A 17,882-nucleotide genomic window follows, 5' to 3' on the forward strand; every position below is an offset into this window, starting at 1 on the left:
GCTTTGTAGAGCGTGGTTTCTGTCACTCATACCTATGTGACGTTTTGTCGGTCTCAGCGAGACAGCGCTCTATGAAACCGCTATGTATCTCTTTCTAAAGGTCGATGTACAATATTTTCTACCGGGAACTGTAGCTGAACTGAACTTACGTAAATAAAATATGTCACTTGAACCGGATGACAGATTATATCAACTTTCACATCCACTCATGAGCACTTCCAGCATCTAATTACTTATTTAATGCCAGTAATGCGCGCGTAATCGTCATTACAGTTACATACAATAATAAAATTGCACTATAACCTTATCATAAACCTTGCCTAATTCAGGCTTAGTCATATAAATCACGATGGTGAAAATTCTCTCGTGTCCAGGCTCAGTCTTATAAATCACGATAGTGAAACTTCTCTCGTGACTCCTACAACTACTTACCTACCTACTTAGTCTCAATTCTATACAATCAATCTATCAGTAATATATTATAGATTGATTCTTTAGCAACGTTTTTTTACTCTGATATGTACTTATAAGGAGTTCTAGCTCACCCATTTAGGTAGATAGGTAGGTAGATATAGTTAGGTACACACTAAATTAACATCAAATTTTGATTAAATCTAAAACTAGAACAATCTTATACACTTCCATTGCCGAAATACTCATTAGTGTTCCGTACCCAAAGGGTAAAACGGAATCCTATTAATGTCACCTTGCTGTCCGTATGTCTGTCCGCGTGTCACGGATCTCTAGCTCGTAGATGAAATGAGTTACAAACCTGAAACTGTAGTATTTTTTTAAAAGTCTTTAATCGTTTATTTGATTGGCTATGCGTAAAGTTGGTAATGTTCTCTCAAAACTTAGATGGCATTCAATATGCAATATTGAGGCCATGAGGAAATCGCAAGCTTTTAAGGTCACCGGAAAATTAATTTTTTTTCGAAAGTTGTAACTTAGTTCATAAATCTTAGTTACTTTATCATTTTGAAATAGGATCTGAAGATCTTCAGTGTCCACTGACAAAAAATCTGCTGAAAATTGAAAAATCATGAATGGAAATGGCATAAAATAACAGTTGGCTGTTGGACTTCCTAAATTGTTAAAATTATAACTAACTGGGCGCCTCAACTTCACCCGAATTGAACAATGTAGGTTTCAAAATAGTGAAAGAATTTTTCAAATAAGTAGCTGCATTGGTTACCCGGAGTGCGAAAACTTACAAAATCGCACTCTTTCTTTATGATCATCATGATCAACCCATTACCAGCCCACTACTTAACACGGGTCTCCTCTCAGAGTGAGAAGGGTTTAGGCCATAGTCTGCTTCGCTGGCTGGCCCAATGCGGATTTTCAGACTTCGCACACCTTTGAGAACATGGAGAACTCTGAGGCATACAGCTGCTCAATTGCGGGAAAACTGCAATCGTTGTGATTGACTGAATTTATAGTATTCTTGATGCAACAATACATTATAGCCAATAGTGAATAAGCATCAACCAGTCAGAGATGATTGCGATCGTGACATTGTAGCTGTCATTCTACCGCAATCGAGGTGCAGCAGGGCGATTGTCTAAAACCTGCATCAATCATTATTACAATCTCAATTGTTCTGATTGGCTGAATTTGTGCGATTCTTATTGCAACAATGCATTGTGGCCAATAGTGAGCGAGCATTAACCAATCAGAGATGATTGCGATCGTGACATTGTAGCTGTCAAACAACCGCGGTAGAGCCACAGGTTTCCACTTTCCTCGCGGTATTTTCCTTCACCGTTAAAGCAAGTGATAGGTAGGTATTTTTATTTAACTGTTTTAAAAACACACATAACTCCGAATTTATAGTGGTGCGTGCCTGGGATCAAACCCCCGACCTCCCGAAAGAAGGCGGATTAGGTTATCGACGCTTTTCTTTATAATATTAGTAGATACTTAAGTATATACCTAGAGCTAAAAAAGTTAGGTACCTACGTTTACAATAACTTATTTAGAAAAAATATTTGTCTAACGGTCGAGCTTGAAGAGAAAGCTTTCATAAAACGTCACCAAGCATCATTATACACTTGAGCAGTGAGCTGATACCTAATTTACATTTACATTAATGTATTTAGTTCCGTCAATGACCTTGAAAAGACTATTGATCCAGTTAGAGACACTATTATTTAAAGAGTACAGGTGTACGCTGTGACAATTCAAGCACGCTACCGAATGAAAGGGAAGGCGTTCGCATTGTTGATGCTGGAGAGCTCAGTAGAAACCGACGAAAAGGCTTAGGCGTGCGCCGTGCCCGACTTTGCAAGTTTGCATTTCGTTCCGCGGAGAGCAAAAACGTGGGGCGATGTAGGTCGTGGCGGCAGGTGCAATTTGCACATGCCTTCTTTGTAGTCAACGTAATACCACGTAGCGACTTGCACTAAGTACTTACAATCCATACTATTTCATATTATAAAACCGACAGCGTCTGTCTGTCTGCTAGCTTTTCACGGCCCATCGCAGATTACCTATAACCTATAATCATATACTTAAACTAGCCTATGCCCACGACTAATTTTAAACTCCTATTTTACCCCCTTAGAAGTTGAATTTTCAAAAATCCTTTCTTAGTGGATGCAGTCAGTCACCTTGTCCTTTTATATAAGTATTTTTATTTAAACAGATGTCTTTGTTATGAGTAAGACGCTAGGTTATAGATTTTATGCAAGAAAAGTAAGTTAAAACTTGCATACTTGTACATCAAATACCTAACCCCCCTCTGGGATTTGCCGCAGTCGGGTAAAAAAGGAATCCATATTTTTTTAAATAAATGATAAAATTGCTAAGTAGGTAACTTATCGACAGATTACAGATAGGAATTTGATTATTAAGATATAAATAGTAAAGTAGGTAATTATTAATAAAAAGCTTTTATTTTGAATTCCCTGTCATTGAACGAATAAAGCTTTATTATAAAGACTTAATAAAGTTCCTAATAGCGAAAATCACCATGAAATTGTGTGTATTTAGCTACTACATAACGGCTAAGCCTATTTTGCTGTTACAAAAACATGACAACTGCGTTCATATAAACAGCTGGCATTTAAGCGTTGAACATCGAATAAAGAGAATATCGATAAGGAATTTGGAGTCAATTCTGTCTCACAATCACACAAGTTCGAGTTACGGTGTGCGCAAGGCCAACCACAGAGGTCACAGAGATCAGAAAAACAACTTTGCTGTAACTTGGTACACGACACCTTCTCAGATGGTAATTAAAACTTTCAATAAAAAGCTTTTTTATTCCTACTTAGGTAAGTAGGAAAACTCGCACTTGGCCGGTTTTTTTAACTTACAATCCTTGTCTTGCCCATCTATTTCCACTCGGAATGTAGTCGAAACTTAGTTGGCGCAATAGAGCCAACTTCATTTCATTTATAGCCAATTTCGAACGTCTGGCATTTGTAACGCTTTACTGCCGATCTACCTATCTACTACCTAAATGTAATTTATTAAGGAATATCGATAAGCTTTCAGATACGTTAGGTGCGACACATATAGTTATAAAGCTACCTGACATGTAGTACCTACTCCTTAGGTATACGTAGCTAACATCTAAAATGCTTTGAAATCACAATATTATCCACCCCCCTCGATGGAAGCCTGTCGCCAAGCTGGACAGGGATAGGTACCTAACTAACTAAGACACTTCTTCTAGTTTATTTATGTAAGTAGATTTAGGTAAAGAATTAAGTCTGAAAGTACGAGACGTAATGACCCACTGAAAATTCTTAACAAAGAAAAGAATTACATAGCTTATGCCTATTACGTAATAAAACAAGAGATGAAGCACGACTTCAATCTCTAGACAAATAACGAAAAAAAAAACCAGCCAAGTGCGAGTCAGGCTTGCGCACCGAAGGTTCCGTATTACAGTCGTATTTTGTCGAAATTTTGCACGATAATTCAAAAAATATAATTAAATAAATAAAAATCTCTTTTAGAATGCACAGGTCCTTTCATATGATACTCTACTTGATATCTTATCTCACTTCGAAAACTGAAAATAGTAAATACTAATTATTAGTTCATGACCACATTTTAATTTTTTGTGTGATGTAACCATAAATTCACGGTTTTCAGATTTTTCCCCTAATGTCTGCTATAAGACCTACCTACCTGCCAAATTTTATGATTATAGGTAAACGGGAAGTACCCTGTAGGTTTCTTGACAGACCGACAGACACAGGCAAACAACAAAGTGCTTCTATAAGGGTAAGGGTAGGGTAAGGTAAAAAAGGGGTAAAATACCCTATTAAGTACTAAAATCGGTTCAATAATTTCAGAGCTTATTAATTACAAGCAAAAAACAAATCGTTCCTCTTTATTATATTATATACTAAACAGATAATAGTAGATTATTAACCAAGGGGATAAAGCAGTGTCTTCTGTCGCGGGTGACGATTTAAATCGCGAGTGTAAGCGAGGGATTTAAGTTCACCCAAGACTAAGACAGCTTTATCACCGAGGTAAATACTCTACTTTTCGTACCATTTGCTAAGAAATTAACACAATAATAATATGATATAAGCATTTATTAAACGTATTTTTAGAACATTAACTTATTTATAAAAATAAATTAAAATAAACTTAACGTTTATGTATTTGAAGAAAACAAAAACGCGGCAAATTCCTAGACTAATATTTTTTTGTCTGAAAAGCAAAGGCATCAATCTCATACGGCCTTGTCGGTTTTCGTAATTTTATTTAATAATCATAACTGCATAATAAATGCGTATTCCTTTTTCAAAAAGATGTATAATGCTTTATATACAAACACAATGGTGAAAACCTTCATGGTTTTTGCTGTGTCTAAATTGGATTTGTTAAACATTCTTTATGTTGGTAATTAAAAAAAAAACAGATGTAGTCTGTATGTCTGGTGGGAGGCCTCGGCCGTGGCTAGTTACCACCCTACCGGCAAAGCCGTGCCGCCAAGCAATTTAGCGTTCCGGTATGATGCCGTGTAGAAACCAAAGGTGTATGGGTTTAATAAAAATTGCCATACTCCTTCCAGGTTAGCCCGCTCCCACCTTAGACTGCATCGTCACTTACCATTAGGTGAGATTGCAGTCAAGGGCTATCTTGTATCTGAATAAATAAATAAAAAAGAAATAAAAAGTTCAGTATAAAAGAGATTGCCCATTTTCTTAGGAGCTTTGGGCCCCCCCTAATATTATTGTTGTGTCACCATGGTTTTAATTTTATTTTGTAGACAAATAATTAACTCTTTATATTCTGCAAACGATTTCTATTTATTCACCCTGGTTATAAAGAAATCTTATTTTTTATATTGCTGATATTGAGGTTATATTTAATTAATACTTCTTCAAAATAAATGCATGTTTACGATTCTAACTGTAATTGTGGATATTTTCAATAATAGAGTGAAAAAAGTCGTTATAAAACATAATCGTAAAAAAATAACACATTAAAAAAAAAAAATTAAGTTTTGACACGACGCCACAAAAGAGGGCCCGTTCACGGGCGATCTCCTTTCGGTACCTAAGTATTCCAAATTTAAATCACATTCTCTCCCTAGGGGATGAATTAAATTCAGTACAATTTTCTTTCCCTGTTTTTAACAGATTAAAAATGACTATTGTTATGTACGCTTTTTGTGGCATTGAATGTCACTTTTTTGAGCAAGTGGTACGAAAATACATATAAGTAGGTACCCTATAGCTATTTTTACCAACTAAAACCGGTCCATCGACGTCGTCCTTATTTCACAAAATAATGTCGATGTCCTACTAAATTCTGTTAACGGCAACTAGCTTTCTTTTCTAAATTCAACACACAGAATGATATTCCGAATTCCAAATATCAGCTGAGGGTCCAACTTTTTAACATAATAGTCATCTAGAAAGTAGACTGCAGATGAAGACCTAGCTTATACTTACAATAGGTGGGTACTTAAGTCTAAGTCGGAAAGATGTAAGAAACATGGAAAAAACCGCATGTTCATTCATCGAGATTGATAAAAGCTGTGATTCCATCATACCCAACAAAGTATTCTTATTTCTTATACCTACTTAAGCAAAAATGTTCCTTCGGTAAATTGTTGCTTTTTGTATTTTTTGCCATTCGCTATTTATCTAAAGTAAAAAGACGGAACCGGGAACCGACTAGAAGAAATATAGCTAAGCGTAAGGCAAAAACTAAAATTATTTATTACTAAAGGAAACCCGCGACTTCGCCCGCGTAGCTTTTTGGTTTTTAAGTAGGTTATCTCGTGGAAGCTATTCAATTTTGGGATAAACAGTCTATGCCCGCCGGGATGCAAGCTAAATCAATCTAGACCAAAGTCGATTAGCATACAGACAGACTTTCGCATTTATAATACTACTTACTTAGTACCTATAGCAAACAGAGTTAAAGACTAGGCATGTAGGCCCATGTAGGTACATACCGAGCAACGAAGGCAAGTGAAGGCGAACTGTGAGCGAATTGAGGATGGAAAAAATTTACTTTACTAAAAATCTGCTTCGTAACAACTCTGTCAATCTCCTCGTACTTAGTAACTCTGAGTTTTTTTTGAAGCCCCATGTATCAGAGCCGTAGGACTCCACTGAATATGGCAACAAGCAATTTTCAAATTATGATCTTCAGACACCGGGAGATTTAGGGCGAAAACCATTGTTCTGATCGTTAGGAATTTAGGAACTGTTATCCTTTGAGGAGTTCCATCTTCCACGTCTGAAGGGTTTGAGCTTGTTTGAATTGTCTCAGTGAGTCCTGCAGTAAACTTTTTAAACTATTTTTCTTGTTTGTTTCAGCTTGGCTATGGTTGGTCGCGGAGCGGGCAGCGTCGATGTCGCTCGCACCGGCCGCCGGAGTCAACGATGTCGGTGAGCAGTGACATCAGATTCACGCGCCGCAAGCTCAGCCGCTCCTGCCGAGGCTGCTGCGCGGCTCTGGCCGCTCTACTTGTGCTGTTACTGCTGGCTGCCGTCGCTGTTTACCTCGGCCGTTGGTACCACTATCCTTGTTGTCATCATCATCATTATCAACTGACAGACGTCCACTGCTGGACATAAGTCTCTTGCAGGAAGTTTTAAAGTCTTACACACGCCACGGTCTTGGGCCGCCTGAATCCAGCGGCTCCTGCGACTGACTTGATGTCGTCTATCGATTTCCCAACGCTGCGCTTTCCAGTGCGAGGTCGCCATTGTAGCACCTTGGGACCCCAACGTCTATCGGTTTTTCAAGCTATGTGTCCTGCCCATTGCCACTTCAGCTTTGCAAATGGTTGAGCTAGCTAGTTTTTGAGTTTATTCGTTACAAACATACAAAAATACAAATATTTCCTCTTCTTAATATTAGTGTAGATAATAATCTAAGTTCCAAACTTTACTAAACCACTGCTTTAGAAACAAAGTACCTTATTGAAGATACGCTAGTTCATAGCGTTTACTCTCCGACTGACCATCTGGGGTGTATCTGCAATTCAGCAACTTTTCCAGTAAGTAGTGGATTCGGTCAGTGTCTTGTCAGCCTTTTTGGAAGCAGTTGCAGAGGCGCGGAGCACAATTTGGTAGCCGACCATAGTGATAGTGGATACGCAGTTTTACAAGTTTTAGTACAGTACAAGTACTTACACAACAATAAGTAGGTACTTACACTATTTTTATCAATTTTTAGGGTTCCGTACCTCAAAAGGAAAAACGGAATCCTTATAGGATCACTTTGTTGTCTGTCTGTCAAGAAACCTACAGGGTACTTTCTGTTGACCTAGAATCATGAAATTTGGCATATAGGTAGGTCTTATAGCTGGCATTAGGGGAAAAATCTGAAAACCGTGAATTTGTGGTTACATTACACAAAAAAAATTAAATTGTGGTCATAAACTAATAATTAGTATTTTCAATTTTCGAAGTAAGATAACTATATCAAGTGGGGTATCATAATATGAAAGGTCTTCACTTGTACATTCTAAAACAAATTTTTATTTATTTTTATACATCATAGTTTTTGAATTATCGTGCAAAATGTCGAAAAAATACGACTGTTGTACGGAACCCTCGTTGTGAGAGCCTGACTCGCACTTGGCCGGTTTTTTATTTTAAAGGAAAGTACTATCTTTAATTCGTCAAAAACTTGCTTAAAAATTCTATGCAAAAATTACTTAGTTTTTATTGTAAAAACTAAAAAGTATATCGTCTACCTAAATTAGTATACCAGAAAAATGATGTCACTTGTACCATAACATGCACTTCAAACATCAGTACAAGATCAGTTCGTTGACAAACTCAATTTGTCCACTAAAGCCGTACATCTAACAATGTGGCTTGCAGTCAATTTGTGCTCAGCCATCCGTGCATGTCAACTAAATATCCACAAAGCATTCTTTGTTAATCTTTAAAAGAAAATTCTTTGTGTCTTGTATCTTGTAATCCTTGGCTTCATTAACTCACGAAGCTAGTGCCAAATTGGTACATAGACGTTCAGTGAACATTGGATTATTAGCGTAAATGTTCTCTTAAGTAGGTATATGCCTTCACACGAGTATTATACCTATTATGTAATAAGCTGACTGTCGTAGAAAAACAGGAAAAGTAGATATTCTCAGCAGACACCTACTTACCTACTTATGTAATTATATAAAGTATGCTTTTGTCTCTTTAAATATCACCGAATGACGCATTCATTACTAAAATATTCTCAATTATTCACTAGAAAGGAAAACTATTTTATGTATAGATAGGTATGTACATTCTTCATCATTATCATTATCAACCGATAGACGTCCACAGCTTTTTTTTTCGCTTAGGAGGGGAAAACCCTCATGGACATAGTGCCGGACTCCTACCGACTAAAAACCCCTCCTTTCTCTAAGCAGTAATGTTCCCGCCTTGTTGGCCTACCATTACTGCCGCGGACTAACTCAACTTCCTCCTCTTTCGTCCTTCTCCTTACTTTCCATTATACCTTCCATGTATTTCTGAACTATCTGCCACTTCTTTTTGTCTTCCAGCATTGTGCTTATGAGGCTCTCCACTCCAAACTCTCCTCCCAGCTCGGCTACGAGATTCCTTCTTTCTTCCTGAAACTGAGGACAACGGAACAGTGTATGTTCTGCATCGTCTATCGGCTCCACGCAGTACATACACTTACTGCTGTCTCTTTTTTTATGCGCTCCGTATACTGCATAAACACCCCATGTCCTGTGAAACACTGTGTCATTCGAAACGTCAGTATTCCGTGTTTCCTGGATACCCAACTATTTATATTTTTAATCAGTCTATGCGTCCATCGTCCATTTGTGGACTGGTCCCATTCCTCTTGCCATCTAACCAGGGTCCTTTCTCTGATGGCTTTTCTTTCTTCTGGTAATTTCAGTCCATAGCTCTCAGATCTTTCCCTCGCCAAGAGATGAGCTGGGATTAAGTTCACCAGTACGAGGGCAGCATCGGTAGATGTTGTTTTATAGGCGCAGCAGGTTCTCAACGCCATCATACGCTGGGTGCTCAACACTCTCCTCCTGTGTGTTCCCTTGTCCATGGCTGTTACCCATATAGGAGCTCGCAAAACTCGTCCTTATTGACAAACCAAAAAAGTCGCCAAACGAGCCTAATAAATATAGACCTATATGCCTGATCAATGTTCTAGCTAAGACATACGAAAGACTTCTCAACACTAGACTCATTCAGGAAATAGATAGAAACGGAGGACTCCAAGAAAATCAGTATGGCTTTAGAAAGGGAAGAACGACAATAGACGCAATAAGGCAAGTAATTAGTCTCGCAAGTCAAGCAAAAAAAGAAAATAAATGGAATGGTTTAATTCTGGTTGATGTTCGAAACGCGTTCAACACTGCATCCTGGTCGAAAATAATAGCTAAGCTGAAAATGAAGAACATAAACAAATACTTAATAAATAGCATAATAGACTACCTAGATCAGAGAGCTATTCAATTAAAGAAGGGAGTTCGAGTCGAAATAGGAGGAGGTGTTCCCCAAGGATCAGTCCTTGGTCCAACCCTATGGAATATATTGTATGACGACGTTATGTCGGTAGAAGTTCCGGAAGGTGTTAAGCTAATTTGCTATGCAGAAGACTTAGCAGTGTCGGTGACAGCCAATAATGCGGAAGATCTAGCTAGGAAAGGGGATGAAGCTCTGCATAGCATAATGTTATGGATGACCCACAACCATTTAGAAATCGCTCCAGAAAAAACGGTTGCTATTATTTTCAACAGGAGACTAAGCGCGGATAACATCTTCACGTGCGGCAATACACATTTAAAACCCACCCCAACCGTTACTTACCTAGGAGTGACTCTGGACTCGCGGCTGAATTTCGGTAGACACATAAATCTGGTGTGTGAAAAGGCCCAAAACACCATTAAGGCACTCACCTCAATACTCCCAAATACACGTGGACCGAATTCGCGGAAAAGAAGGACTCTTGCTCTTGCAATGCACTCCACCATAATGTATGCGGCTCCTAGACGTCCACAGCTGGACACAGGTCTCTTGTGGGGATTTCCACACACCACGGTCTTGCGCCGCCTGAATCCAGCGGCTCCCTGCGACTATGTACCTACATTCATCATCATCATCATGATCAACCCATCGCCGGCTCACTACAGAGAACGGGTTTCCTCTCAGAGTGAAAAGGGTTTTGGCCATAGCCTTCCACCCTGGCCATGTGCGGATTGGTAGACTTCACTTCACACACCTTTGGACGTCACGATGTTTTTCTTCACTGTTAAAGCAAGTGATATTTAATTACTTAAAACGCACATAACTTCGAAAAGTTAGAGCCTAGAGGTGCGTGCCCGGGATCGAACTCCCGACCTCCGATTAGAAGACGGACGTTCTTACCACTAGGCTAGCATACCATGTAGGAATACATGATCTCCCTATAATATGAAATTGTGCATTAGTGACACTTATTTTATTTGCAAATATGTACTTACCAGACTATGTATATATTCTAGGTAGTTCTAATATGAAAGCGAATATATTCCTCGAATTTTATAATATTATAGTTAAGTATATTACCTAGGTACTCTTTTAAAACACGACGGCGACATTTAAATAACCGAGGCCCGCCAAGTGGTTGAAAGGCCAGGCACCGGGTGCGGCCTTGCGTTCGCCTCAACAAGTGCATAAACAGTCTGATATACACATACAGTAGATATAGTTTGTATAGATCCATGTGATCTACTCAGAAAATAAATAATTGATCTGTATTATCATCATCATCATCAACCAATAGACGTCCACTGCTGGACATAGGTCTCTTGTAGGGACTTCCACACGCCACGGTCTTGCGCCGCGCCGCCTGGATCCAGCGGCTCCCTGCGACTCGTCTGATGTCGTCCGTCCACCTAATGGGGGGGCATTCCAACGCTGCGTCTTCCGGTGCGAGGTCGCCATTCCAGCACCTTGGGACCACAACGTCTATCGGTTGTACGAACTATGTGCCCTGCCTATTGCCACTTCAGCTTCGCAACCCGTTGAGCTATGTCGGTTACTCTAGTTCTCCTACGGATCTCCTTATTTCTGATTTGATCACATAGAGAAACTCCAAGCACATCTGTATTAAGTATATCGGTCAAAATTCATCTAATTTTATTCGTACTAAATGTAGGAGGTTTAGTTATGGGTTGCAGACTGCGACAAATGAAACTTACTGCGCGACGGCTTTCATACTAGCAGTAGGTATTTAAAATTATATTAATTAATTATTATAATTATTATTGAATCAAGCATAGCCTGACCAAGGCCGTAGGTAAACCTAACGTTTATTTGTTATGCTTTTGTTTATTCTGCAAATTGTTAATGTAACCACTCGTGTCTCTATTTTAATATACTTAACAATAAATAATTTATTATAATTAGGTATATTCTGAAAGTAAAAGTCGATTAAAATAATAATTTATTACTGAATTAACATTAAATTAAGTACATACTTACCTACTCGTAACGGTTACTCAACCATTAAACTACATATCTACGCTGGATAGGGGTTAATCTTATCAACGCATTTTATTCTTATTCTTATTTACATAATTATAAATTAAGAAAACCCTCGCCGTGCTGTGTTCGGGCTAACTCAGAAACTAGGTAGGTACCTACTCTACGGATTTTCATACGGTTTTCATCAATAGAAAAACTAATTTTCTAAGAAGGTTTAGGCTATAACTTATGAACATTTTGCAAAAATAAATGCAATTATGCCGTAATTGGTAAAATAAAAATGTTTCGTCGTAAAATTATTATTTCATCACCTTTCTTTTACAGACATGTACCTGTTTGGGGACCCACTGAACCGGCAAACTTTTCGGGGCTCGTTCGTGGCCTCCTCGTGGGGAGCGCAAGACGACCGTGACGACGCAACCGAGGTCAAAGGGAACAGTACGAGAGATGTAGAGTTGCGACAGGCTCTCTATGACACATACGCAAACTCAGAATTGAGATCCTGCTTTGTCGCGGCTGAAATTCTTGCCTTGGATAAGTAAGTTACTGGCTTAATCCTTAGAAAATATCCTAAATATAAATGACCTATGAAATATCTACCACCTTAAAATCATGATTCTAATGCAAAGTTTACGCTACGAATTAAATTATTATCAAAATGGCTATAACGCATTGCCGTGATAGTCGGCCTCGTTTTCGGGGAGTCGAGGGTTCAATCACGCATCTCTAACTGTTTGCAGTTATGTGCGTTTTATAAGCAATTAAAATATCACTCGTTTTAACGGTAATGAAAACATCGTCAGAAAATCTAGATACCTGAAAGTTCTCCATAATGTTTTCAAAGGTGTATGAAGACTGCCGATCCGCTCTTGGCCAGCGTGGTGGACTATGGCCAAACCCTTCTTATTCTGAGAAGAGACCCTGTTTAGTAGCGAGCCAGCGATGGATTGGTGATGATGATGATGATAATGACTATTGCAAAATAAAATTAAATGTATAATTGAGGGTGGATTTATCTTGATCTTGGACGAAATGGGAAATGCCATGTACCTAAAGTACATGGCATTCCCAGACCGACCATGCCGTCCGTCATGGGCAATGGAATTATAATTTAGCTTATTATTATTTATTCATGCTAGATAGGGAGCGCCGCGCACGTTTCTTTTGCACGAACGTAATTTCTTGGATTTTGACGTCTTCATTACCCGGCTTATGCGCGGCGTAGCGTAAATCAACCCATCATGTTTGTCACCTACCTATCCCGCGTAAATACCCTTCAGTCAAATGCGCAACAAATTCATAACTCCCTGAGTCTAAACCCACCCAGCTCCGTTTACAAAAGCTTTGGTATTTGAGAAGGAAGCCTTTTAAAGCTAGCTGTACCTGTTATGTAGGTACACACATGACACCCTGATCCGTCATACGGTATGTCGGCATGTATATCAATATATCGGCAGATGTCATATGCATCTTAATCCTTATCCATACTAATATTGTAAGATTGAAGAATGTTTGGATGTTAGTTAATCCTTCACGCCACAATGATTGTATTTTTGAATCGTGATAGCTTATATCCAGAATTAACACAACTGTATTTTATCCCGAAAAATCAAAGAGTTCCCGCGGAATTTTTAAAAAACCTAAATCTACGCGGACGAAGTCTCAAGCCTCATCCAGTGCTTTTATAAATATTATTAAATATTAAAGCAAAGCTTATAAAGGAACTTGTATCTACAGAAATAACAGCTTATGAAGGAGAAAGTTTTGCTTTCTAGAAGTCGCACGGCTAAGATTGAGCGTGCTATAGGACCATAAAAAAGTACTCACTATAATATCTGAATATCCGTTATTACAATTATTTTTACCATTTCTATCGGGTATTATGCAGTTATGAAAAGAAAGTTTGCAATATAACTTTAAAAGGTTTTAAAATAAAATATGCAGTTAAGTTTATCGTGACAAATAGTAATAGTAAACTCAGTAGGTAGGCATCGATAAATATTTATCTTTTATATTAGGTACTTTTTGAAAATAAATATTTTTAATAATTATATTTAATATTTATATTTTAACATTTGCTCAATTTTATGTTTTTAATTTAAGGTAATATTCAAACACCAGTTACAATGGTAAAATGTATAAGGCTCAACAGACATTGTTCCAACCTATTGTACCTGCATTTTTCTGAATAAAAACATTCATTCATTTATTCATTCAAATAAAAAATCAGTGAAATAAAGTTTTTTGTATCAAAAGATGAAGATGAACATATATCATCTTCATAAACATTAAGTATGTAGAATGTAGATATCTATCTAGGTACCTATGTATGTGTTTGATCTAAAGCAACGACGTTTCAATAATCTCTCATTACTTATCATGGATTTAGCAAGTAATAATTCTAAACTAGGTACTCTTAAAAATCATTATCTTCAGTAAAGCAATAAAGTGAACTAGCAATAACGTCAACAAGTTCCGAATCAATCAAGAATGCATCGGAGTCAGATCGGAATAGGACCTACCACTACCTATTCAAACACTCTACTTTCCTTGTAAATAGGTACGCCATTGTTACCGTAATGCACACTTTTGACATTCAAATCACAAAAGAAAGGGCCGGAATGACCTTCATAGGCGGTGAACAACACGTACAGCATAGAAAGTTCAAAGTTAAGAAATCCAAGCACGCATTAACTTTCCCAAGGCAATATGATACACACAATCGCACGACGATTAATGCAAACGGATCGCGGTGCTGCACAGGCAGTAAGGTTGTCTTTCCACCAGAGATGTTCTAAGCTGAGATGTCTATGAGATCAACCAATCCAGATCGTTTTTAGAGTTCCATACTTCAAAAGGAAAATAGGAACACTTAATGGATTATTTCGTTGTCTGTCTGTCAAGAAACCTATAAAAGTACCTACCTACTTCCCGTTGATCTAGAATTATTAAATTTGCCAGGTTCTTATAGCATAAAGGGAAAAATCCGAAAACCGTGAATATAGTATTTTCAACGTTCAAAGTGAGATTACTATTCCAAGTGGGATATCGTTTGAAAGGGCTGTAGGTACCTGTAGATTCTAAAACAGCTTTTTATTTATTTTTATGTATAACAGTTTTTGAATTATTGTGGAAAAAGTCTAAAAAATTCGACTGCAATGTAGTACGGAACCCTCGATGCGCGAGTCTGACTCGCACTTGGCCGGTTTTATAGCTTAGCTCTGCTGGTGGAAAAGGGTGAGTACAACAAAGCTCAGTCTAAGTATATCTAAACTAATACATATTACAAAGAGAAAAAAATTGCTTGTTTGTTATCGATAAACTCTGAAACTACTGAACTAATTTTAATAATTCTTGCACAATTATGAAGCTACTGTATCACGGAACTTAACATATTATTTACATTTTATATGTACCGCGGGCAAAGTCACGAGCAAAAGCTAGTTTTTTATATACTCGTTGAAGCGTGGGTGGCGAGTTATACACTGGTAGTCTGTGGCGAGCGAATGATGCGAACAAACAATGCGCGACTCGCGAGTGGTGTAGACTGTAGAGCTATGTGAAATACGAGGAGCTGAGTAGACGAGTAACGTACTTTTTAGGTAGGATAAGGAAATCATTTTGGATAGGTTTAATAAGTGACCTATGACGTGTAGGTATATATAGTCCGTACAAAATTACTTCTCACGTGCCATTTTAACTCCTTGGGTCAACTGTCATGTCAAAAGTACGGTTCACCCAGGTTCACCTTTAAATTAAGAAACAAAATCGTACTTTTGACATGAAATTTGACACAGAAAATTAAAATGTCGCGTGAGGAGACCTTTTTTACGCATGATAATATGATTTTGTTTCTCATTGTAAAGCTCATATTACAATTCCTTGTCCATGTAGGTAAGACCACAAATGACAAACCAAAGGATATCATAAATATTGATATGTGTGGTTAATTTTTCATTGTCTTCAATTATTTAATCGCCATTGGAAAACTATTCTAAGTATATTTTATTAATTTGTTTTTGTATGGTTTCGTCTTTCAGTTCTACCATTTGTCAATATTTTTGCTGCATCGAGTATAGACGCCTTCAATAACGGTTATTCATTACTGAATATTTCTTTTTCATTATACCCATTATTAACACATCCCACCCACTATTGAATGCGCTGGTTTCCTCTCAGAATGAGAAAGGTTTTGGCCTCTAGTCCACCACGTTAGCTAGTGCGATGACACTTCAACATTTTGGAGAACTCTCAGCTCATTTATGCAGGTTACCTCACGAAGTTTTCTTTCATCGTTAAAGCAAGTGATATTTAAGTAACCACTATGCTATAACCGTTTTCTTTTCTTTTTGCAGCGTCGAAAAAGGTACTCGAATACATTTCGAAGTATCATTCGAACCCATTTTTACGGGCGTGACCACCGCTGAAGTATCCACCGTATTGACGCGGGAGCTTCAAGCACCCTACTTCCAAAGATTAGGAGTTCTTCCAGCAACATTGCATATTGAGGTAACCTTATCTATATACACAAAAGTGAAATCTGACCGATTGACTGACTGACTGACTAGCCAAGTGCGGATTTTCAGACTTCACACACCTTTGAGAGCATTATGGAGAACTCTCAGGCATGCAAGTAGCCTCACGATGTATTCCTTTACCGTTAAAGCAAGTGATATTTAATTGTTTAAAACACACATGACTCTGAAAAGTTAGAAGTACGTGCCCGGGATCGAACTCTCGACTCCTTAATAGAGGGCCGATGTCTTAACCACTAGACTACTGACTACCACTGTTTTTATCTGTATCTGTAGATATACTTAAGTATCTGTTTTTGTTGCAGGAAAGCTCAATAATATCTTCACAGGCTTTAAAAGAAGGTGATTTACCAATCACAGAGATATCAACAACTGAGATTGTGACGTTCGAAATCGAAGAGGACCTCCGAGAATGTTCACCATTGACTTTGGCCCTGTGCTCACATCTACCATACAACACCACAACGTATCCAAACCTAGTGGGGCACTCTTCCAAAGAAGCCGTGCTTCGCGATCTCGTCGCTTTTAGAGAGCTATTAGATGCAGAATGCTCCTATCTAGCGCAGGTAGCTACCTAACTACCTACATATTTTTTAGTTTTCTACATTTCCGACGAGAAGCAATCTTTTTATTTAACCTAGTTTTGACACTTGGTCGGACATTGAACAAGTTAAGTTAATTACACGTAGTAAATAATAAAGATAAAGAGATAGGTAAAGAGGTAGTTTTAACGAAAGCTACAAAAAGTTTGTACAAGAATTTGAAGTTAAGATGTAGTTATCAAACTTAACTGTGACAATGTGGCCATATTCCAAATCTTTTAAAGTTGGAGATAATTTTGTCGCTTTTGCGCGTTACATTTTCCAACTCGTATAATATCATTATGAATTTTTATTCGTGATTTAAGAAAAACAACCTTTTATAGAGATATTATTCTAAAAGCTCAAAGCTTCAATTAATGTATGTACCTAATAATTTTATTTTACGTAATATGTATATTTTTGTCATACCCTTACAGGGTCTCATTTGTATCTAATGTTATTCTTGTAGGTGCATGTGACACGTAAAAAATTAAGAATAAAGCTTTATAAAACTCTTTTGTAGGATTTCGTATGCCAAATGCTTCAACCTCGTTGCGATGGGGACAGACTGGTGCGGCCGTGCCACGCGTATTGCCGCGCGTTTCACGCTGGCTGCGGCGCGCGGCTGCCGGACCGACTGCGGCCGCACTTTGACTGCTCCCGCTTCCCTGACTACTTCGGCCCAGGATCTTGTTTACCCGAACCAGGTAAATCTCCAGTTAAGCAAATCTTTGATGCAACCAATTATACTAGTAAAATATTATGGTAAGTAGATATAATCGTTTACTTGTTTAGTTTACTTTATGCGCATT

At 37.9% G+C, this 17,882-nt stretch overlaps 1 protein-coding gene across 1 annotated transcript in view; it reads left to right on the top strand.

The window, feature by feature from the left end:
* The window catches only part of LOC117996152 (atrial natriuretic peptide-converting enzyme), a 34,359-nt gene that overhangs the window by 8,717 nt on the left and 7,760 nt on the right, over positions 1-17,882 (top strand). Inside the window, exons 2-6 of the mRNA XM_034984156.2 lie at positions 6,804-6,996; positions 12,279-12,492; positions 16,310-16,463; positions 16,795-17,055; positions 17,594-17,777. Of these exons, the coding sequence (XP_034840047.1) occupies positions 6,804-6,996; positions 12,279-12,492; positions 16,310-16,463; positions 16,795-17,055; positions 17,594-17,777 (1,006 nt within the window). The remainder of the gene's footprint in view (positions 1-6,803; positions 6,997-12,278; positions 12,493-16,309; positions 16,464-16,794; positions 17,056-17,593; positions 17,778-17,882) is intronic.

This window comes from Maniola hyperantus, chromosome 3, assembly GCF_902806685.2.
Source record: "Maniola hyperantus chromosome 3, iAphHyp1.2, whole genome shotgun sequence".
In the NCBI taxonomy this organism is placed as follows: domain Eukaryota; kingdom Metazoa; phylum Arthropoda; class Insecta; order Lepidoptera; family Nymphalidae; genus Maniola; species Maniola hyperantus.